The following is a 23,436-nucleotide window of genomic DNA, read 5'->3' as shown; positions in this document are numbered from 1 at the left end:
GCAAAAACATTTTCCAAATTAATAAAAGTTAATTGAATCTAAAATGTCAGCTTTGCAAACTTGATTCATGCTTGGCAAATATACTTTTCTCTAAATGCATAATCCAGTTGGATATGAAAGGAATTTATGAGCTTAAGTGGAAGGAAAATGTCATCAATTTATAAAGGGACATGTAATCCGTCACTTAGAAATACTGTACATGAGTTTTAGCGTACAGCATTGAGTTCAACTGTTTCACTCCAAGACCTAACTGGCAGCTTATGAACGCACACAGGACTGCCAACAATTTAGATTTCTGACAACCAACCTATAGTATAGTACAAGATACAGTTTTAAGAAAAGGCCAAAATCCATGTGCTGTACCTTCAAGCCAAAAACACACCAGAATTCATCCTTGCACTAAACAAAAACACACAAACATGAAAGAAATGGCATTCCTCCACCAGCAGAGACACTGTATGAAAATCGCTGTAAGCCTGAACGTCATGCCGAAGTTATTTTCCCTCTGAAGTGATTGGATTAATGACATAATGGCAGTGTAGTGGTGCAGCTGTCTAGAAAAGCTCCATTAATTAACAGCATCAGTATGCAAACTCACAGGCGTTGCTCTCTCTAGCCAATTCACGCAAAGGGAACAAACACACGCACATACACATGTGCACACAGGCCAAACAATGTGTCCTCTATTGAAAAGAGAAGAGAGACACTCTATCTTCCTACTTCATTTGATCCATCTCCCTCACTTTCTCTCTTTTCTCTCATTGTCTCACACATCCTTCCTCTCCCCGGCTCCTCGGATGAATGTGTCTCTGTTTCAGATCCCTGCTCCAGGGCTACACACACCCATCTGTCTGCAGATGTTACTGTTCACTGTTCACTGTCTCTGTCTGTGTGTGTGTGTGTGTGTACGTGTCTGTGTAGTACTATGTGCCCGGGTGTGTGTGTGTGTGTGTGTGCCTAAACTGTGCATGCATGCATGTGGGTGATTGAGGCTGTTGAATAGTGAATAGTAGAAAATGTTGTGTTGAGTAGTAAATAAGCATGTAGGACAAGTGTGAAAAATGCAACAGCTCCATTGTTGATCACAGATCAAATACTGGGAGCAAAAGCCTTCACAACTACAGGAAACAGAAATAATAAGTTTTCTCTGTGAATAATAATTCAGATGTTTAGCTGTAGTGTGACAAATAGAGCAGCTGTCAGTCAATCAGAAAGTTTATTTTTCAACTGTAAAATATCCTGCTTAATGCATATCTTTGCAGTGCATTCTTTAATAACCAAATTTTTTAGGTGTTCTTATCAAAAAATGTTTGTTTATGTTATATATTTCTATTAAAAAACAAATATCGGCTGATGTGTCTTTATCAAACTTTTAAATATGGATATCAAATCAGCTTAAGACCTCTATTATCCATCAGGTTCTCCACTAATTTGATATCTGCTTTTATCCCCATAATACAACACCTGCAAAGAACTATAAACAACCAGCCTGTTAATATACTCAACAGCAAATCACTTCCACAACCTGCGACCCGCGCACATACTTTATCTGCTGTCTCAGCGAACTGTTGTTCATTCATCAAATGCGCTTAATATGGAAAACGTAGCAGTTTTTGGCAAAAGCCGCGTGTTCGCTCTCGGACGGGATGATCACATACCGAGCTGTCGAACAGGTGGATAAATTTTGATCTACGGGATACGTGGAGAGCCGGGTGACTTTGACCCTGCAGGCTCAGATGTTTTAGGTGCACACATGCTGTGTTTGTTTGGGTTCTGCCCTGCTTCAAACACCAACATGCAAACACACACGCTGCAGTGACTGATGCTGGGTATGCCTCGGAAAAAAGAGTTAATATTAATTCCAAAACACAACTCTTTTTGACACCGTTTGTAAATGTAAATGCTAGAACATAATGTAATAGTGGAACAAGTATAGAAAGTCAGCAATATCTATCTTTAGCTTGCTTACATTATCTAACATTAGTCACCATAGGTTGCTGTCATACCAGACAAAATAAGGCTGATGCAGCAAAACGTCTTATTGTATTGAATTTAATAAAAGTGTGTGACTTCAATTATTCATTTCTAAGAAGAACAGTGTGTTGTTTATTCTTTCAAAAGTCACAAAGTCTTGTTTTAACTGTTGCCTAGAAACAAGCAGCTGTACAAAAGGTTAGTGTAAATAAATCATAACTGGCACAGTTATGATTTAAATCAGTAATATTTAAAGCATATTTGCCAAATTTTTTTCTGAATTTAGCCTTGAATTGGCTTTTCTCATGTGATGATTTAATGCTTTCCTTTGCGTTACATTATTGTAAAGTGAATAATTTTGGGGTTTTGGATTGTTGTTTGGACAAAATAAGATGACTGATGATTTGACAACGTAACCTTTGACTCTTGGAACTTACTACGGGCATGTTTCTCAATTTTCTGACATTTTATAGACAAAACGATTAATCGATAAGTTGAGAAAATAATCATGTGATTAATCGACAATTGAAATAATCATTAGTTGTAGCCCTAAAAGATAAGTAAATAAGATTACTAATATAAGCAAGCATTCAACGTCAGCTTTAAGTATCAACTGGACACATTTTGTTTTATACCAAAAAGTACTGAAATGGAGACACAATGAGAAAAAAATACAGAAAAGATCAGGGGAGAGGGTTTTTTTTTATTATTGTCTGCATGTGTGACTGATTGTGTTTTCTTTCTCTGTACTGACCTGCACCTCTGAGTCAGCGCTGACAGGTTGTAGCTGGAACCAGGTGTCTTTCCCATGATATTTCTGCAGGTCCTCTTTCTTCACTGCAACCTTGCCTACGCACACAATCACGCAAAAAAAAAAAAAAAAAAAAAAAAAATGAGCTCCAAAACATAACTCACTTTACCCTTCCTAATAAAACCTACATGTTCAGATGCGAGCTACAACACACGTTCGACAAACACACACACACACACACACACACACCCTCGCATGTCTGCTCACGTACTGTAAATCCACACGCCAATCTCTTTAATGCATGTAGGCACCTGGTGCAGAAGCTGTTGGAGATACACTCGCAAATTGCACTGAAAGTTACCCAGAGACGACCTCGTAATTTCTATCCCGAAACTAACAAGTTACTTCTGTTTACGACACCCACACGCACACACAAACACTAGCTGAGATGGTGTTGAAGATAAAATCACACCCAGAGAGAGATTTTTCAGTTTGTGGTCAGTGGGCAACCACACACAAACACAGACCCACCGGAACACACGCTGGCACACCCAGTAACACAGATAAAAAACATCCGCTCACACTCAGACACAGACACATACAGTTTGAACTCTAAAAGTGTATGCCCTTAAAAGGAAAGTTCAACATTTTGGGAAATGTGCGACGAGATGAGAAGATAAATGCACTCTCATATCTGTTTGTTAAATATAAAGCTTTACAAAGTCAAGAGTGACAAAAAAAACATTTTGTGTTCGAAAAGGCAGTTTAGGTATTACACATTAAACAAATTACATAATTACAGAGTTATAATAATTTCTATTTATTGCTTTCAAGCTACCTGGCATGTTGCTTTAGTTCCAGTAAAGTCACAGTAAAGCCTGTAACTTGAGGGTCATTTCTCCTTCTTCCCCGTTAATCAAGCAACTCTTGATTCAGCTTCCAAGTTTACAATAAACGGAGCAGCTGTTTACTCACCGATACTAGAGTCCCTCCTGAAGACGTCCCTGTCAAAGATGTAGAAGGAGAGGTGCCTGAAGCTACGTGGGATCTCGCAGTAGAAGTCCTCCCCGTAAAACGGACTGGAGGAGAGAGGAGACACAAGGCACACTGTGATAAGAGGGAGAGCGCGTGTGTTCACCGCAAACACACCGGTTGGTTTTATATATATATAAATTTGTCAAAATATAAGAGGGAGGAATGCGATGAGGAGAAACGAGGGAGCAAATTCTGGAAAAGAAATCCTCCTTAGAAATGATGTGGCTGATTGTGTCAAAAAAAATGAAAGTGTGTTGTTGTGGAAAGTGTTAGCGACATGCCAATCAATAACTTAAGGAGCACCATTCTGAAAGAAAATAGACCATCAAAACCACATATTATACCAACCTTTTATGCCTTAAAATGCTAAGATTTTACTTTTATGTAAGAAACAGGTCAAATATGTGATTTTTTTTATTTCATACAACACAATCTGCAGGGTCAACTGTCTATAGTTTATCTATAAATACATCTTTGTATAGTAAGGAGACAACCTTTCCACCCAACAAGCTAAAGTAGCTAAAGCATCTGTGACTCGGCCCTCTTGGTCTTGCTCTCAAAAAAAAATCCATTAATTGATTGATTAGTTAATCTGTAAACTATTCCTGCTTATGCTTGTGGCTTGGTCGGTAAAATTAGCAGTCAAGCTGTGTGCTTACTTCATTATGAAAACATAAAAAGACAAAATTCCCCTTCAGATTCCCATTTTTGAAGCAAAAAAAAAAAAGAAGATGATTGATTTAGCTGATTCATCACTCGGGCAGAAATAAAGACCACAAGTATTTACAAGCTGCCATGAATCATGGGAACTCTACTGCTTGTTTGCCTACAACAAAAGGCCTGTTTGTGACCATCGGTTGGAAGGTACATCAACTGCCACACTCTGCTTTACCTAAACGACGACCATAGAAATCTTGGCAATGAGAATCTCGTGAGCTGAGCCCCCAGGGCCGCTGCTAACAATTACTGTCTTCTTCTGTTACTCAGTAGACAGACAGAAGGACGGATGGACAGAGAGGCAGGCAGAGGCATGACTGCACTTAAACAATCCCACAAATACAGGATCCTTAAATAAATGTAATTCCATTTTGTCAATTGCAACCTTGTATGCAGAAATGTTCTGTCTACTCGTCGGCTCATCAGCCCAGATAACAAAAATGTAAAAGCACAATCTAGTAAACAGTACAAGTAACACAATGATAAAATATACAGGATCTGCTGAACAGCTGACGGAAAAGTAAACAAACTTTATTTTTGCCATGCTAGCGGCATTGCTGAAATTTTGGACAGATGTTCATCGTCCTGAGTAGATGAATTTTAATAACTTTGTGGATCCCCTGACTTTTCCTCTAACGCCACCACGAGGTTCACATTGGTGACTTTGAGCGAAATAATCTTGACAACAATTGGATGGATCACCATAGGTTCAAATTAGAGCCGCAACGATTTGCATTGATGGGAAATTAGTCACCAACTATTTTGATAACTGATACAAAAAGTCCAAATTCTCTGATTCCAGCTTCTCACATGTGAATATTTTCTGGTTTATCTAGTTTTCTAAGATCATAAACTAAATATATTTCTGTTATGGACTGTTCATTGGGACAAAATCCAGATTTTTCCTGTAGTCTCATCATCAGGTCAAGGTTAGACTTTGTCCAATACTTTGCTTCGTGACCAAATACCTGCAAAATTAATGACATTCCTCTCAGCCCTGTGTTAAAAACCACAACCCTTCCAACTCAGTGGGCAAAAGTTGAACCAGACTCAACACAACATCATCTGGCAAGGCCCTGCGGTGGCCAGTCAGATATGTGCATGCTCACAGAATGCTGTATTTCAACTGTTTGTCAAGGCAAATAGATAATAAGAATATTACCACAGATTATATCAGTACTGTGAACCACTCTGCAGTGTTTTGGCTGCTTCTATGCCTTCAAATTGGAGGTTGGATCGATTACTCATACTGGACTTCCTGGATCATCTTTCATATCTCACCAGAACCTGAATTAACACGCCCCCTCAAACAGAGTTTTTATTTTCATACCACGTCTGAGTTTGAGTTTCAACCTATGAGAAAGTGGTTATGATTTGACTCTCATGACCTTTATGTGATTGAAAAGACAGGAAACTGAAAGAGACAGATGTAGAAAAAGACTGGAAGGCGCATAAACATGAAAGTACCAGAGTGACTTCTCGACGATCTTGGTCCTGAAGACCTCTTCTTGGTCCAGGTTGACAGTGCAGTAGCAGTCCCTCATCCTGTTTGGCCCCGGGTACGGAGGGATGTTTTTTGCTTCTCCTGCACAAAGAAAAGCGAGGAAAGAGAGAGGAGAGAAAGCAGGAAGGAGAGAGTGAGCGGTTATTATTCAGGAACACTGGTGTAAGCAATAACAATGTGTTTTATTCAGGGACACTGCTACAAGTAATTACTTATTTAAGTACACTCTGAACATGCATTATGTAAGTTTGTACACCCGTTTTAGCTTTGAATGTATCGGGAGCTTCTCGGCTGAGCTGGCAGAGTTTATCACTCTTAAACTCACACTTTCATTGTCATCACATTACCAAATCCGACAGCACGTATAACGAGCTTAGCGCTGCCAGGGTGGCTACTTTTATACTGCACAAGTAAATATCAAGCGTCGTGTTCACTGAAACACACACATATACATAGATAACGATTAACCATTCAAAATATTCATTCTGTGAATGAAAGAATCTGCGTGGGACATTTCCTGAATCTTGTTGAAGCTCAATCTGTTCATCAAACATGTGTGACAGATAGCACTCCCTTTCAAAAGAATGTGGTCCAACCACCCACTGAGACACACACACATACATACATACACACATACACACACAAACAAACAAACCACAAAGGTGGTGTCCCGGTCCCTCAGGAGCAATATATTCTCCTTTATGAAACCACAGATCCATGTAAGTCAGTACACTGTTCCTTATTCTATTTCCCTTTGCCTCAGGGACCCACAGGACTCTGCAGTCTATAGTTACACGTGTGTTAGCACAACATTGTCATTGTTTTTCCTCCAGTACCGCTCCATTATCTTCATGGGAATCTGATGCTGCCATTCAGCAGCAGATCTTAGCGCTGCTATTTCTGGCTTTAAATGAGTAACTTCTTCATGATGCGAGCATGCGTCTGCGGCTGGGTGCTGCTGCTCGCAAACTGAGACTCTGTCTTTAAATGTGATCCTCTGGAACAGCGGTTCCACATGTTTTTTGGCTCATGACCCCTTAAAATTAAGCAACGTTTAAAGTAAGACGTTAGAAGTGAGCAGTTCGACGAGAGAGTGATTTTCTGTTATCGTTTTTTTTCATTTGTAAGATTTTTGGAGGCACAAAGAGGAGAAATATTTTTCAACAAAAAAGCAAAAAATAGAGAAATGTCAGGTAAAGGTGACCCTTTGCTTCTATCTTGGAACCCAATCCTCACTTTGGGAACCACTGCTCTAGAAAAATGTAGTAAGAAATGCAGTAAAAGACCTACAATTGATGTAGCTTTTTGGCTGTTGTTTTGGCTAGGGGGGCTCTGGTCATTTCACAACCACTTACAAAATAAATGCTCAAAACAGTTGTTTTTTTTGTACAAAGAAAAAAATATCTGCTGCTACACTAACTCCGTTCACATGTAGTCAGTAGATCACAATGATATAATACACGCTGTAATGTTTCCGACCCTGGTAGCTGACCTGGGGGGGGGGGGGAGTTGACATTTGACACTGGATAACTGGCTGTAAAACAGCAGAACAGACAGCTACCCTCAGATTAGTGAAGTCATTTATCCTATCAGCTTATCTGCACATGAATGCAGCAGTCCCATCAGACATTTCAATCAATTTGCACTCTCAGTTTCATTTCCATGCAGACTTTTAGAAACAATTGAACACAAAAGACTTTGCTGCCTCAAATAAAATCTATGAATGAGAAACAAAACACTGCATCCATCCAGCAGTGACAGTGTCTGTGTTCTGGATTTCACATGAATTGTTTTCTCACTGAACCAGTTTAATACCTCTGAAGGAAGGAAGAGTCTACTTTCAAACAATGTAAACATATCATGCACCATCACTGCGATGAGAGTAATCACATTAGTAATGAAGCACAAACCACACTATTTGATCTATTTACACACTGTTAGGTTTGTAATGCGGTCGTGAGACCGAGCAGATAAGCAAAGTCCTACACTGGAATGTTACTTTTTTTAGATGATGTTGGTGATATTTTGTATTTTTATTACTATCAACAAACACCATGAAAAACCCCCAGAACTAAGGAGAAAATTGATCCTATAACAAGCACCGACTGTCAAAGTCTGATATATCTTATTCATCTGTGCCATTGTCCAAAACCAATAAAAACACATCTATGAGTCACAGCGTTGCACTGGATGACATGTTTTTTCATTATGATGAACGTGGGCACTGTAGTTTATTTTGAGTCATCCCACATAAACAGTCCTGCTGCCGTAAAAACTCAAAAGATCAACAAATGCGTATTAATCCACAGCTGAAAATAGTCCTCAATATAATTTATTCTTTACTTGCGAAAACTACAGTGCCCAGCTGTTTTTGGAAATAACTTAGCCTTTAAAAAAATATAAAACTATACATTTGTGACCCTTTTTTAGAGATTTGCGTCTTAAGAGGAGAACAAACAGGCTTGGAGTTGAAGTGGCAGACAGGTTGTGTAAGTCGGAAAGTATTGAGAGACAAACTAAAGCGTTGTTGGTTTGGGTCTTTTTATGGATTTGTTGGCGATAAGAAACATTTCTCTGCTATTTTACATGATGTGCTGTTGTTACTACTGTAGAGAGTCTCTGTAAAATACATATTTTCAGTCCACAGAGTCTCAAAGGTCCACTCACAATGTTTAAAAAAAGCAAAGCTGGCTGATGCATCTCTGCACGGAGGACAAATATAAAACCGTGCTGAGACAAACAGAGGTGATTAAGTGCTCTCAGTGGGGTCTGTAATGCAACACAGTGTTATGACTGATACTCTGGAGGCTGATTCATACATCAATACACAATAACAACGTTCATTCACAAATGAAAAAGATACCTGAGCGGTAAAACATAGTTCACACTGTACTGTCTACATTTGTTTTTACAGAATGCAACTCTGTCTGTGTTTATGTGTGAGAGCTGAGCGATGACGCAAGTCTCTCTTATCTCCGTCTTTATCCCTTTACTTCCCTCCCATATTAGATCCCCCTCCTGTCTCCTGCGTCTCTCCCTCTTCTCTCTCATTTTATTCTCCCGCATTTATTTTATCTCCCGACTGTAATCCTCCTCATTCACCCTTCGCTCCTGAATTCCCTCCAATCTCTGTTTTCCTACTGCTCTCATTCATGACCTGTGAGGTCCCTTGATTGGATTGCAGCATTGAGGTTATCCTAGTAACCAACACACTGTGGGATTACCACAGCTTTCTCAGCTCTGTGCGTATGTGTGTGAGTGTGTGTGTGTGTGTGTGTGTGTGTGTGTTTAATGACTCAACTCGCAGCTTATAAACAAATCTCTGGGCCAAAAGGAGAGCTACTGGAGGGAGGAAAACATCTACAAAAAAGGATGTGAGAGTACAATTCATACAGTTTATGTGCATACTTTAAAGCATCTACACGCCATCTCACACACACACATTTCAAAGATTGATCCAGTGGATCCACATGTTTAAACGCATTTACTTCAATTTTTTTTTTCTATATCTTCCACTGCTGCTGACCTTTTTCCGAACCTTTTAAGATTGCTGAGTGCATTTTTCTACCTTTCAAGCAGCCAACTGTTTCAGTTCATGACAATACGGTATGAAAATCAGCTTGCAGAGACTTGAAACTTGCTTGAGATACTGTAGGTAATCCATCACAATGAACATCTAGTTGTCCTTACCTTTTTCTATTTTTTAGTGATGTGTGGTAACAACAGGGGAAGTGCTTCTACATCTGAGAATTACAGACTGACTGATATATTTTACCTTACTGCAGATATATCGCTATCAGCATACAATTGGCAGATAAGTAACAAGAAATTGGATAAATGTCAGATACATCTACAGTCTTTCAAACACAGTGTCATATTACATAGTTTGTCCACCAGCGAGGACTTTGAAGTATATTTTTCAACTAAAAAATGTCACACTCCGTACATTTCTTAGTTGCAATTCTTAAATAACCAAATTAAATGGACCCTTATAGAGCTGCAATGTTAAGATGATTAATCAATTAGTTTATTGACAATTTTGGAAATAATCATGCAAGCTATTTTTTTCTTTTAGCAAAAATGTTCTGGTTCCCAAAATATTAATATTTCTTGTTTTTCAATTTGTCACCCATTGGTTTGCATTGGAGCCAGTTTGAAGCCCAGAGTTGCAGCTTGTGGTTTCTAGAGCGCCTGAATGCATCACTTAAACTCTTAAGAACAATTGTTGCTTCCAACTGCAAAACTGTGCCATGATAACATAATTTAAACATAAATATTTACTGTGGTGAATTTCCTATCTGAAGCAAATCAGAATGCTTAAAAAATGGCCGTCAGTAACAAAAAAAAAGACTATCTGTAGCTGGATTGCTCTTTGGCTAGAAGATTCAAAACCACCACTGCAGTCTCTGCTAAACAGCATCAGCCCAGTCATTGCCACGGGTTACAGATACAGGGTGACAGCTCGCAGCTTCCTGTTTAGGGGAGAAGGAAGTGCTGGACTGTTGTCTTGTATTTCTGGATGAGTTGATAAGCAGCAGCCACTGGAGAATACACTCACTACAACAGTGAGGGTGGAGTTATGAATATTTGTGTATGACACAGTCGGTTACAAAAGAGAGGATAAGCCTTTCCGTAACCTGCGATTCAACACGTTAGATTAAAGACTTTATTATAAAACCAGCGTTTGTAATCCTCTGTCTCAGCCTGCCTATCTTCCTCTATTACTTTCTTTTTTTTTTTTTATCCCTGTCCATGTGTTGCTGTTTTCTCTTTTTCTCTTTGCCTCATTTCTCCTCTTCATCTATACAGCTCTGAGGGTTTGTCTTGCGGAGTTGCTTTCGTTTTCCTTTTTCAAAATTAGCCTTAACCTGATTTCATTTTTCTCTATTTCTGGTCCCTTTTTCATCTCTCTCTCTCTCTTACTTTCTCTGGGGGGGGCGTGTGTGTGTGTTTGTGTGTGTGTGTGTTTTCTCTCTTCCGGATTCAAAAATAAGCAGAAAAAAAAAAACCCCAACAACAACAGCAGCAGCTTTCTCTTTTCATCAAGCGAGAACTCATCACTGCAGCTGCCCTTGGGAGAATATTTTGCCCTAGTACATGAGCGAAAACACACAGTGCAGACACACTATTGGCACGTGTGGGTGAGTGCACGCAAAACACGGGGGTGGTGAACAGAATCGCAGAGAGAAAATAACGATGACAGGAACACCCCAAAGAGGGCGTACAGGAGCGGATCGACACATCAAAAAAAAAAAAAAAAAAAAAAAAAATGGACTCCCCCACCTCATTCCTGTAGAGGAAAGTGAAGAAAAAAGCAGGCGAAGATGGAAGGAAGAAATGAGGAAGCACAAGTGATTGAAGCAACACAGTGGACGCAGTGAATGTGCAGCTTTGTTCCTCTTCCTCTTCTGTCGACTCGTTTCACTCGGCCATACTCGCGCGTACAGTTACAAACGCGGCGAGAGGCACCGCTCCCGCTCGTTATTCTAATCTTCTCTGACATGAACACATTCGAGGATACACAAGCGTGAATGCCTTCAGTGGTTGTGTGTGTTCCGACTAGCAGGCCTGGGAAACACAGGCTTAAGGAAGGGAGGGGGGGGGGGTGGGTGGGGGGCGTCACTGAGAAAAATACAAGCAGTGTACTCAATCAAGGGTGAGAGAGGAGGAAGACTGCAGAGGGAGAGAGAGAGAGAGAGAGAGAAGTCAGCCAGATAGAAAACTGGAGAGCGGTTAGCTTTGGAGAAAGCTACAACAGGAAATGAGATGAGGAGAAAGGAATTTCAACTGGATCCAAGATGTAGTTTAAAAGCAGCGAACAACCCAGTTACCCCTGAGAGTGTGTGTGTGTGTGAGTGCGTGTGTGGGTGTGCAACACACAGAGAGAGAGAGACACCGTGAGAAAGGGAAGAAAGACTGAAACTTGTAAAAGTGCAATATATAATCCCTCTGTTGATACTCACTTCCTTTGATTTTCCTAAAACGAGTGTCAAAACAAGAACCGAAACTGAATCTTAAGTCGTTATTGGATTTCTGAAAATGACTAAACATAAAAACTTTAAACCGACACACACCCACCCATACACACACACACGCACGCACACACACACACACACACAGTTCATCTCATGTTATCACAGTTATCAGTTCATCTCATGATTTCTATTAGCTGATTACTTATTTACTCTACAATATGTCAAACAATAACAAAAACACTTATTAACAGTTTCCAAACCACAAAGTCACGTCTTAAAGGGGCAATGCAACGATTTCATACTAAAATAAGAAATCAAAATCTGTGCAGTGAAGGCCCACATATCCTGAGTTTTAGTCCCTTACCTGAAACCCTGGATCCTACACTTCCCTTAATGCAACTCAACACCATGTCACTGCCTGGTAAACACATGTCCTTCAAACTCAACCCAGGGGCAGCACGCAGCTGTGATTTTGGGGTAGTGGACTGAGTCAAAATTGCAGGTCACATGACATCCAGTAGCCCAAAAGAAACTTTTCTTACAACAGAAATAGCTGTCACCTACTAGAAGGTTGTAAAGAAGTTGTTACAGCGTCAAAGATGAGTTGAATTACTGATTAGTCGAGCAATAGAAAATTATTTTAGTTTAAACTATTTTGATAATTGAATCATCAAAAAATACCAAACATCCAGCTTCTCAAATGTAAAAATGTAATGCTTGTCTCTGTCACACATGACGGTAACTTGAATATCTTTGGGTTTTTGACTATTGGTCAGACAAAAAAAGACATTTGAAGAAGAAATGCTGGGGCTGTAGGAAATTATAACTGCCACTTTTCAATATTTACAGACATTTTACTGAGAAATAAATTGATTTGTTGAAAAAAAATCAACAGACTAATCAATAATAACAATAATCAGTAGTTGCAGCCCTTTCGGTCATTCAAGAAAAACTGGGGCTTAGGTTAGCTCACAAGTCAGTTACAAAGACTTCACAGTGACGTTTCACAACTGCAGCCTAATCCACTTCTCAACTGTCCAAACTAATATGTTTAAAGACACTTCTCCCTTCAACGCTTAAGAACGTCATGGTGGCAGCAGAGGACAAACGTTTTAGCCTACATTAGCTAAAAGTTTGATTCTCAGGAGATGAATTTTGGCTGGAGTATCACTTTAAGTAGCTTAAAGGTTAGATTAAAAAACCCACCCGGTTTGACAACATTACCACACACATACTCTGTATCTGCTTGTTCTAATGCTTTATCTAAGTCTCTACTGTGTAACACTTTCAAGCCCAAGACACTTATATTATTTATATCTACATCATAATATCAAGTGGTACGAATACTTTGGGATCTTGAGTTGTGTCTGTTTGAACCATGCTGGTCTGTACAATATGTATTCATAATAATGAACACACCCAGTGGGTCATGTGGACGTGAAGATGTTTATTGTAAATATAACCAGCATATGTTTGGTATTACTACTTGATATATAACTTAACATTTAATTTATTTGAAAAAAGCACCTTTATATCCATTGATGAACAAATCAAGTACTCACTTCAACAGTATTTAAAACACTGAACAAAATAAAGGACACTCCTCAGATGAAGATAAACACATGAAAAAAATAAGTCTGTGTCAGTACATATCGTATCATCTCTCTGATTTAGCAGCTGCTTCAGTTTATTGGCCTTTTTCATAGCAGCAGCAGAAGCTACCTACTGTCCATTCCTAACTAACATTTTTGAATACAATGCTGCTCGCCACAAATTAGACTTTCCACGCAACCACAACAGTTGCTGAAGCAGCACGAGGAGGGAAAAAAGTGTGGAGAGAAAAAAAAAAGAGGGGGTTTACAGTTAAAGACCGGCTGTGGCACACCACAGTCCCTCTGATAAACCAGCGTTCAGTTACTGATCAAACTCACTCTCCGTCTTGCGCTGCCGAAGGCTAATGTTCACACAGATCCGTTAGTCTCAATGGAAAACTTGAGTAAAACAAAAATACACGACCACAAACACACACACACACACACACACATGGGCATGTGCTGAGATCTTGTGGAAGTTTGCACAAGTTCACACTGTGTCCGGAGGATCGGCTTTAAAGTGTGTCAGAGACCTGGTGTGTTCATTCAGGATATGAGTGTAATGTTTCAAACCAGAGTGGTCATGGTGTGGAGTGTGTTTCACAGCATTATATGGCCTGTGAGTCTTGGTCAGGATAGAGTTTAACCTCAACACTCCCTCCAGCTTCCTCATCCATTTACATAACTCCCAGAAAACTCTGCTTTTAACTAATTAAGATGTAAAAAAAAACATCAACAGCTCACACACAGGCTCGACCCATACACATTGGCGAGCAGATATGCTATCTTTTGCAAGCACAGGAAAGAGAGAGTGAGCTGAGTGTAAGTCACTGTGTGGCAAGCTGACATTGCTGGTGTTGCCAGAGCAGAGTAGCACTGTTGCAAAACCTGATTTAATCAGTGTGTGTGGAGACATTTGCTGTAGAACTTTTCAACCCCTTTCTGTTGAGATAATTTCTGATTTTCTCTCTCTGTAACGTACACTGCACATAGCACGGTGAATGTTTTTGTTGTTATGTCATTGTCAGCAGGTAGAGGTCATCCCAGGGAGGGATTGAGTCGACTTCTCCCTCGGGGCATCTGAAGGACATCCTGAAGGAGCAGCACACTGGTTGAGCCCTTTATTTACCCCTTCTGACCCAGCATGCTGGGCCAACGGCGATACTTCCCCGCTATTCCAAGTACTGTGTTTTTTCATGGAGGGTATATGACTGAGTGCAGAGAGAGCCGCTGTACCCGACCCGGATTATTCCACCAGCCTAAAGCTGCCTGGACCGTAACACAGTCTGCGTCTAAACAGTCAACACACATGTTTACAGCAAACGACTTCCCAGAGAGCTGGCCTTCTAGGACAAAATGGAGAACTTGGCTTATATGAACACCATTATGCATACACTTATGAACATGAACGCAATGAAATCATAGCTCTATATGAAGCAAACCAACTGGGATCTGAACCCTTCACCTAAATAAGAGTGGGAGTCCTCCACGCAGACGGAGAGTTTCTAAAACATTCCTTCCCTCCCTCTCCCGGTCACTCCATGTCTCCTATTCAGTCTGGACAGGGGGAAGTTTGGGAACCTCTGTTGGCCAGCTGTCAAGGGAAGGAGGGGGGCCCCTGTCACTACAAACCAACTTTTCCCTCCCATGCTCACCCCCGCCAAAGTCATCCAGCCTGAGCTGCCTAAATTCAGCTGCTCCTTCCTGATCGTCCGACACTGAACCTCCTCTTCACAATATGTAATCTAGTGTTTCTCTCCCACTGTGGTCCACTCAGGCTTGAACTCTATATCGTCTACATATAAAATTACATTTTAATTGTAACAACACTATTAAACAGTAACAACACAGCACTGGGCCAACACTATAAAGTCTCAGCAGTGCAGGTTGAGTGACTTATGAGGTGAAGTGATGCCAGAAGATGCCACGTTTACTCTCTACCAATCCAGTAACTTAACCTCAGCCACGTAACCTGGTACCAGACACAGACTGAGCTCTGGAAATTTTTAAACCTTCAGATTGGGAGTAATCATTAACATGTTTATGCTGTCCACAATAGGCACCAAAAATAACAAATTTGCTTATTCACAAATTATTTCATTGTTTCAAAAAGCTATCTGGTCTATCATCTAGAATACAAAACACACTTCCTTTAACTCCTGAGTATCAAGTTTCCCCTTATTATGGGAGACATAACATGCTTTTTGTGATTTTTTGATAGTTACATACTGTTATAATGTCGAATGTTTATGTTAAACATAACACTGTTAGAAAACGTGATGCGAACATGAGTAAAAATACTCCCTGAAAGTGAAAATCCCAGGCTTAAGCCTGCACTGAACGCTCCGTTTGCAATGTTACTTCTACTTCCTCATTAAATTGATATCAGATCTTTCGCACCTGCCTACAAACGGCCGTCCGTTACGTAGCCTTTGTTGCTACGGTTGTTGTTATCGTTGTATCATGGGCTGTTTTTAGCAAAAAAATCTCTAAAAATCCCCTTTAGGCGACCTGCCCAGGACAAAACAGCTAACAGAAAAAGTCAGTAACTACCAGATATTTCCCACAGGAGTTGGTGGAGACCAAAAACAGAGCTAAAATGAGAGCAAATATTGGACTTACATTCACCAGGTGGCCTGAAAAATGCCCCTAAATGAATGCTAATGTTGCTACGTATTTGCTGAATAGGTAAATTAGCAACTATTTGCATGTGTTTACGGCTTGTTGTGCTGCCCCCAAGTGGCCACAAAATCAATTAAAGCAGGTTTCAGGTTGTAAAAATCCTCTTATTCTTGACTGTCTTACAGTATTCCGTCTTGTTCCAACTCTTCGTTGAATCTGGGGGATTTTTACTCCATGTTTGGAAATGAAAATAATCTAGATGTATTCTGCATTATTTTAGAATTTGTAGTATTTCAGTTAAAAGTTCTGCAGATTTGAGCAACGTTTGGCTGCACAGAATGAGTTTGTAATGGCTTTAAGATGTTACAGTAATTCATTGTTATACATTTCTTCGAAGGAGTGTACACTAATTTGTGCCACATTATAGTTTGATGTGTTTTCCAGTGCTCTCAATCCGTCCGAGTTATTGAAACTATGTTTTAGCGGTGACAGAGAAGTCGAATGCACATGTGTTGATGTTAATTAGAGCAAAAGCCCGACTCCAGCTGTGCCACTGAGATTTCTCTGTCACTCTGAACGCTGACAGAGACAGTGGCTGACAGACGAAGCACAGCTTGCTCCTGTATGTGAGACACCACCTCTGTCCCTCTCTCTGTGTCCCACTACATCTGGTCTGTGTTAGCTTGTTGCCATGCAGGAAAAAACACAATTCTTTTGTAGTCTATTCCAGCCAATCAGGAAGTGAATTGGGGGTAGTTTCCTGTTTCCTGTGTTCCCCAGACAGCACGGACTCGGGCCCAGTAGGCCCATTCGGTTTCTGAAATTCATGTGTTCCTTCAGGAAACTGAGAAGAGCCATCACCTGGCTGAGCATTACAGTAACATTAAGACCTCTCTCTCCAACAAATATGTGGCAGATTTTCAACTCTGAGTCATCAGCCAACCGCAGCCTCATGCCAAAGGACAAGACTTTGATGAAAACAATGTGATGCAAGGGTTGCATAGACATTACTGGTAGCAGAGAGCCATGAGGATCAGACGGACAGTGAGCATGACTGCTGCTAGGTAACTACGCAGTGTAAACGCTGCTGTCGTCATTGATATGACATTACAGAAGAACGAGGAATCCAAGCTTCATAGTGACGACAATGTGAATGTTTTTCATGAACGATCTGTATATAACAAATCATAACATTTTCAGAAAGCTTGCAAACTATTTATCTAGGCAACATGAAGATGCATTGCTGGCATGATTAGTAAGCAGGCTTGTCTCTGAGCAGGTAGGAGGTCCTCCAGTCGCTCAGTTTTCATTCACAGGAACTTAACGCCGCCAGCAAACCGAGCAGTCATTCACAGAGTGGAGCAAACTAATGAGACCTTTGTGATTTAAATATTACAACTCTCTGTGGAGTTACAGGTCAGAGCATATTATCTCACTGAGGCTGAACTCTTTGATAAAGTCAAGTCAGGATTGTTCATGCTTCCCTCTCGTTGTCCTTGTTTGAATCACCAGCTGTTTCTCAGCGTCTCTGCTGCCAATTTTAACAGTAGGTAAGGAGCTTAAAAAATACAGCCTAACTTTGCATCCGCTCGACTGAAAAAAAGGGCCACCAGAGTGTTTTTGTCTAATGCTGGCTGGCAGCACCACATAGCCCCACAGCTTGGGTGTGTGTTTGTTGTCATTTTTTCCCCTGCTCATCCCTTCTGTCGCATGTTTGGAGTCAAAACAATCCGGACAGCACAGCCAGGATGAACTGGGTGCCAGATGTCAGTGAAAACGAAAGGAGACTGTTCCAAACGTCCCATATTGACCCGGGATAACAATTAGAGCTCACAGAGGAAATGACTATGCCTTTGAAAGATTCGGTATTAAAAAGGCAAAAATATATAGTTTGAGGAAATAGTCACACAGCAGCATTTTTAACTATTCCCCCTAATAAAATAATAACAGTTATGTTTACTATAATTAGAGCTGAAACAACTAGTCAAATAATCAATTGCGTGTTCAACAGAAAATTAATCAGCAACAAAACAAATTTTGATAAATTTCCAAGCAAAATTGCCAAAAATTCTCGGATTCCAGCTTCTCAAACAAGAGGATTTGCCGCTTCACGGTTGGTTGGACAAAACAATCCATCTGAATCAACATTTTTCGCCTTTTTCAGATTTTATAGACCAGACAAATAATCGATTAATTGAGAAAATAGTGGGAAAATGTATCAATAGTCCATAAAATCTTCAAATGTCACACTAATTATACTATTATTACATGACAAGAGATATTTTAGAGTGTCTGTATAACTTAGCAGTAAGCGTACGGTGAATTTATTTTTCTCTCCTATTTTAGACGACTAATATCTTTTTTTCTTCTATATTATTATTGTTATAGATATCAATTATAACCCATGAGATACCTGTGATTACATATGAACAGTTTTACTGAAGCATAAGTACAAACAAATAGCATAAAAACACCGATCCCTTCACTAGAGCTTCAATTGCATACTGCTCTCAGCCTTTCCAAGGCTCCATTCATGGGATATGTATGCACCACATGCCTCTTACAAACCGGGGGGTACCCACTGGAGACCAGCTATATCTAAATATAGAAATCTGGGCTAACAATCAATAGCTAGAAGCATAAAGCTGTTTAGAGGAGGGAGAGAGATTGTATGAATGGGTGACTGTAGCTGAGAGGTAATAAAGGTTTATTTATCATCTGGATATTCGCAGCTGTGGAGCTGATATGTCCAGATAAATATCAGTTCAAGTCTCCATATGTAGCCCTCTAACACACATGATTCGGATCCTTATGCCAGCTGCCAAATTCCCACAATTTCTCACAAGGCTTTGTATCTCTCGTGTTTCCCTCTACATGTTCAATTTTACAATTTGTTTTTACAGTCTGCTTTGCAAAGGAAGCGTGTGATTTGAATTACAATAACAGCAGGAACAAGACATATCAGATCTGTCCCCCTCCAGTCTCCAGCCCTCAGTGCCTGTTTGGCCCGTTAATATGGAGCCATCCATTGAAGGCGCTCAGACTGGGGGTAGGGATTTTTCTTCTTACCTATTTTTATTTTAACGCTCTGGAAAACCCGGAGACCTTCCTCTTCTACCGCCATGCTTTCACCGTGGCTCTTTCCCTTGTGACGGCTAAATAAAGACAGTCCTCCACGGTGGTCGGTTCTGGCCTGTCCAGCGCACGGATATTCCAGGGGTTTTGCACATCTATGCTCTCCGGACAGCGATCACACTCCGTCCCGACCACTGCTGCTGCTGGCTGGTTGAGAACAAGCGGTCCCGCAGCAGCAGCAGCAGCAGCGGCAGCGCCAGCGGAGGCGTGGCTCTACACAACACCGCCCACGCATGTGTATGAGGGGTGATCTGTGCCGAAAAAATGGAGAGGAAGTCGTGTCGTTAAAGGAGGGGTTGACAGTTGTCAAGCCTGTCTTCAAACCATAAACCAAAATCGAAAAGTCTCCTTCTGTGCAAAATGTAAACGGGTATGAGGTGTGATCTGTGCCACACTGCAAAAATAGAGAGGAAGTGGTGTCGTTAAAAGAGGGGTTGACAGTTGTCAAGTAGGTCTTCAAACCATAAACCAAAATCCAAAAGCCTCCTTCTTTGCTGAAATGTTTGTAAAAGGGTATGAGGAGTGATCTGTGACGCACTGCAAAAATGGAGAGGAAGTGGTTTTGTTAAAGGAGGGGTTGATAGTTGTCAAGTAGGTCTTAAGAGCATAAACCAAAATCCAAAAGTGTCCTTCTTTGCCGAAATGTTTGTAAAAGGGTATTAGAAGTGATCTGTGACGCACTGCAAAAATGGAGAGGAAGTGGTTTCGTTAAAGGAGGGGTTGATAGTTGTCAAGTCGGTCTTCAGAGCATAAACCAAAATCCAAAAGTGTCCTTCTTTGCCGAAATGTTTGTAAAAGGGTATTAGAAGTGATCTGTGACGCACTGCAAAAATGGAGAGGAAGTGGTTTCGTTAAAGGAGGGGTTGACAGTTGTCAAGTCGGTCTTCAGAGCATAAACCAAAATCCAAAAGTGTCCTTCTTTGCCGAAATGTTTGTAAAAGGGTATTAGAAGTGATCTGTGACGCAAAAATGGAGAGGAAGTGGTTTTGTTAAAGGAGGGGTTGATAATTGTCAAGTCCGTCTTAAGAGCATAAACCAAAATCCAAAAGTGTCCTTCTTGGCCGAAATGTTTGTAAAAGGGTATTAGAAGTGATCTGTGACGCACTGCAAAAATGGAGAGGAAGTGATGTCGTTAAAGGAGGGGTTGATAGTTGTCAAGTAGGTCTTCAAACCATAAACCAAAATCCAAAAGCCTCCTTCTTGGCCGAAATGTTTGTAAAAGGGTATTAGAAGTGATCTGTGACGCACTGCAAAAATGGAGAGGAAGTGATGTTGTTAAAGGAGGGGTTGATAATTGTCAAGTCGGTCTTCAGAGCATAAACCAAAATCCAAAAGTGTCCTTCTTTGCCGAAATGTTTGTAAAAGGGTATTAGAAGTGATCTGTGACGCACTGCAAAAATGGAGAGGAAGTGGTTTCGTTAAAGGAGGGGTTGATAGTTGTCAAGTAGGTCTTCAGAGCATAAACCAAAATCCAAAAGTGTCCTTCTTTGCCGAAATGTTTGTAAAAGGGTATTAGAAGTGATCTGTGACGCAAAAATGGAGAGGAAGTGGTTTTGTTAAAGGAGGGGTTGATAATTGTCAAGTCCGTCTTAAGAGCATAAACCAAAATCCAAAAGTGTCCTTCTTTGCCGAAATGTTTGTAAAAGGGTATTAGAAGTGATCTGTGACGCACTGCAAAAATGGAGAGGAAGTGATGTCGTTAAAGGAGGGGTTGATAGTTGTCAAGTCGGTCTTCAGAGCATAAACCAAAATCCAAAAGTGTCCTTCTTTGCCGAAATGTTTGTAAAAGGGTATTAGAAGTGATCTGTGACGCAAAAATGGAGAGGAAGTGGTTTTGTTAAAGGAGGGGTTGATAATTGTCAAGTCCGTCTTAAGAGCATAAACCAAAATCCAAAAGTGTCCTTCTTGGCCGAAATGTTTGTAAAGGGGTATTAGAAGTGATCTGTGACGCACTGCAAAAATGGAGAGGAAGTGGTTTTGTTAAAGGAGGGGTTGATAGTTGTCAAGTCCGTCTTCAGAGCATAAACCAAAATCCAAAAGTGTCCTTCTTGGCCGAAATGTTTGTAAAAGGGTATTAGAAGTGATCTGTGACGCACTGCAAAAATGGAGAGGAAGTGATGTCGTTAAAGGAGGGGTTGATAGTTGTCAAGTAGGTCTTCAAACCATAAACCAAAATCCAAAAGCCACCTTCTTGGCCGAAATGTTTGTAAAAGGGTATTAGGAGTGATCTGTGACGCACTGCAAAAATGGAGAGGAAGTGATGTCGTTAAAGGAGGGGTTGATAATTGTCAAGTCAGTCTTCAGAGCATAAACCAAAATCCAAAAGTGTCCTTCTTTGCCGAAATGTTTGTAAAAGGGTATTAGGAGTGATCTGTGATGCACTGCAAAAATGGAGAGGAAGTGATGTCGTTAAAGGAGGGGTTGATAATTGTCAAGTCCGTCTTAAGAGCATAAACCAAAATCCAAAAGTGTCCTTCTTTGCCAAAATGTTTGTATAAGGGTATTAGGAGTGATCTGTGACGCAAAAATGGAGAGGAAGTGGTTTTGTTAAATGAGGGGTTGACAGTTGTCAAGTCTGTCTTCAAACCATAAAACAAAATCCAAAAGTCTCCTTCTGTGCAAAAATGCATGTAAAAGTTTATCTGAAGCTAATATGAAGCTTCAGCTGTCCAAATTAGTCAAACCAAGTAGATATCTTTCAACATTACAGTCTTTTTAGTGCAAAAGTCCCTCTTTCTGTTACTGTACTTCCACCGCAGCTCAACAGGGAAACACTGTACAAAGAGACACAGAGGGAATTTGATGTTAAAAAGACTATAAATGTGGCAGATATACACTTGATATAACTAACTCTGACTGCTGGGGCCTCATACAAGCTTCAGATCAACTTAACATATATTTTTGCACAAAATGACTGTGTGGACACGCTGTGGATTTTGGCCCACATCACTTACATTGAAAATCCATTTGAAAGGTATCTTTTAATAGCCAATATGAACAGGAGGAATGATTACAGTGAAGAAAAACCTCTTTCAGTGCTCATATGGGCACCTGTTTTATGACAGGCTTGAAAAATTGTGAATCTCTCCTATAAGGAAACTGAACTACAGCCCACCAACTCTCCAAACCCCTCTCAGTGTGTGTGTTCATAGTGTTTCTTTTATCTAAAAAAAGCTGACACATATAGCAAACCATTTTGAAATTTAAAGGGGAAATTTAAAGGGCTATATTTTTTAATCCAGGGCTCTACTGGAATATCTTCGCATGATTTACAGTTCAAAAAACTCATTATTTAACTCATACTGACCCTTTACGCAGCCCCTCAGTTCAGGCTCTGTCTGAAAGAGGCAGTTTTAGCTTCTGTCTCCTTAAGGGCCCCTTCCTGATGAGTCCACTCTGCTCTGGTTGGACAGCTCTTGGAAGCTGCCTCTCAGCAGACATCCGCCAGCTCTGGATATACGTTAACAAACCATGAAACAAACTACAGCAGTAGGATTTCAGTACTTTTTCTCATTCTTTACTCAAAATGGCAACTTCTCAAATACATCAGCATGTTCAAGCAAACATCTGATCCAAAATATGTGAGTGGACAACGCAAACAACACATGGAAAAACCTTTGGCACAACAAGGTGACATGACAAGGCAAAAACATCACAAACAAAGCATTCAGGGCAGTTTGAACTTACAGTGAGCATTTCTACATACATTAACCTAAAATTGTGGAACTTCGACCATGTTTAGCATGGATATCTGACATCATAACAGCATATAAATAACAGAAAATCACAAAAAGCATAATATGTCCCATTGAAAAAAAACTGACACATATGGAAAACCATTCTGAAATGTAAGGGATTACATTAAATACTTCACTTATCATTTATGATGAGTCAAAATCTTTGAAAAAAAGTCTGCACACATGAATATGCATCAAGTGTGTTGGAGGAAAGCACAACTTGAATAAAAAAAGAAAAAACTCTTGCACACTGTCTCGCTTGCTGCAGGAATGTTTATTATTAATATTATAATTATATTATATTAATAGTTATTTAAGTTCACAATGTTTCGTTCTGTCGGACCTTCATTAGGTATATTAAGTGTAAATACACCGGTAATACCATGACATGCAT

General features: G+C 40.2%; 1 protein-coding gene across 2 annotated transcripts in view; it reads right to left on the bottom strand.

Moving 5' to 3' along the window:
* rasa3 (RAS p21 protein activator 3) overlaps positions 1-19,496 on the bottom strand; it is a 41,003-nt gene extending 21,507 nt beyond the window's left edge. For both annotated transcript variants that reach the window (XM_044352126.1, XM_044352135.1), the window contains exons 1-4: positions 19,240-19,496; positions 5,945-6,062; positions 3,701-3,804; positions 2,729-2,823 (exon numbers count right to left, since the gene is read on the bottom strand). In XM_044352126.1, coding sequence (XP_044208061.1) covers positions 2,729-2,823; positions 3,701-3,804; positions 5,945-6,062; positions 19,240-19,294 — 372 coding nt within the window. In that variant the 5' untranslated portion in view covers positions 19,295-19,496. The remainder of the gene's footprint in view (positions 1-2,728; positions 2,824-3,700; positions 3,805-5,944; positions 6,063-19,239) is intronic.
* Between the last annotated feature and the right edge of the window lie 3,940 nt (positions 19,497-23,436).

The sequence above is a fragment of the Thunnus albacares genome, chromosome 1 (genome assembly GCF_914725855.1).
Source record: "Thunnus albacares chromosome 1, fThuAlb1.1, whole genome shotgun sequence".
NCBI classification, from domain to species: domain Eukaryota; kingdom Metazoa; phylum Chordata; class Actinopteri; order Scombriformes; family Scombridae; genus Thunnus; species Thunnus albacares.
The sequence above is the reverse complement of the archived record's forward strand: the minus strand, read 5'-3'. Positions and strand labels throughout refer to the sequence as shown.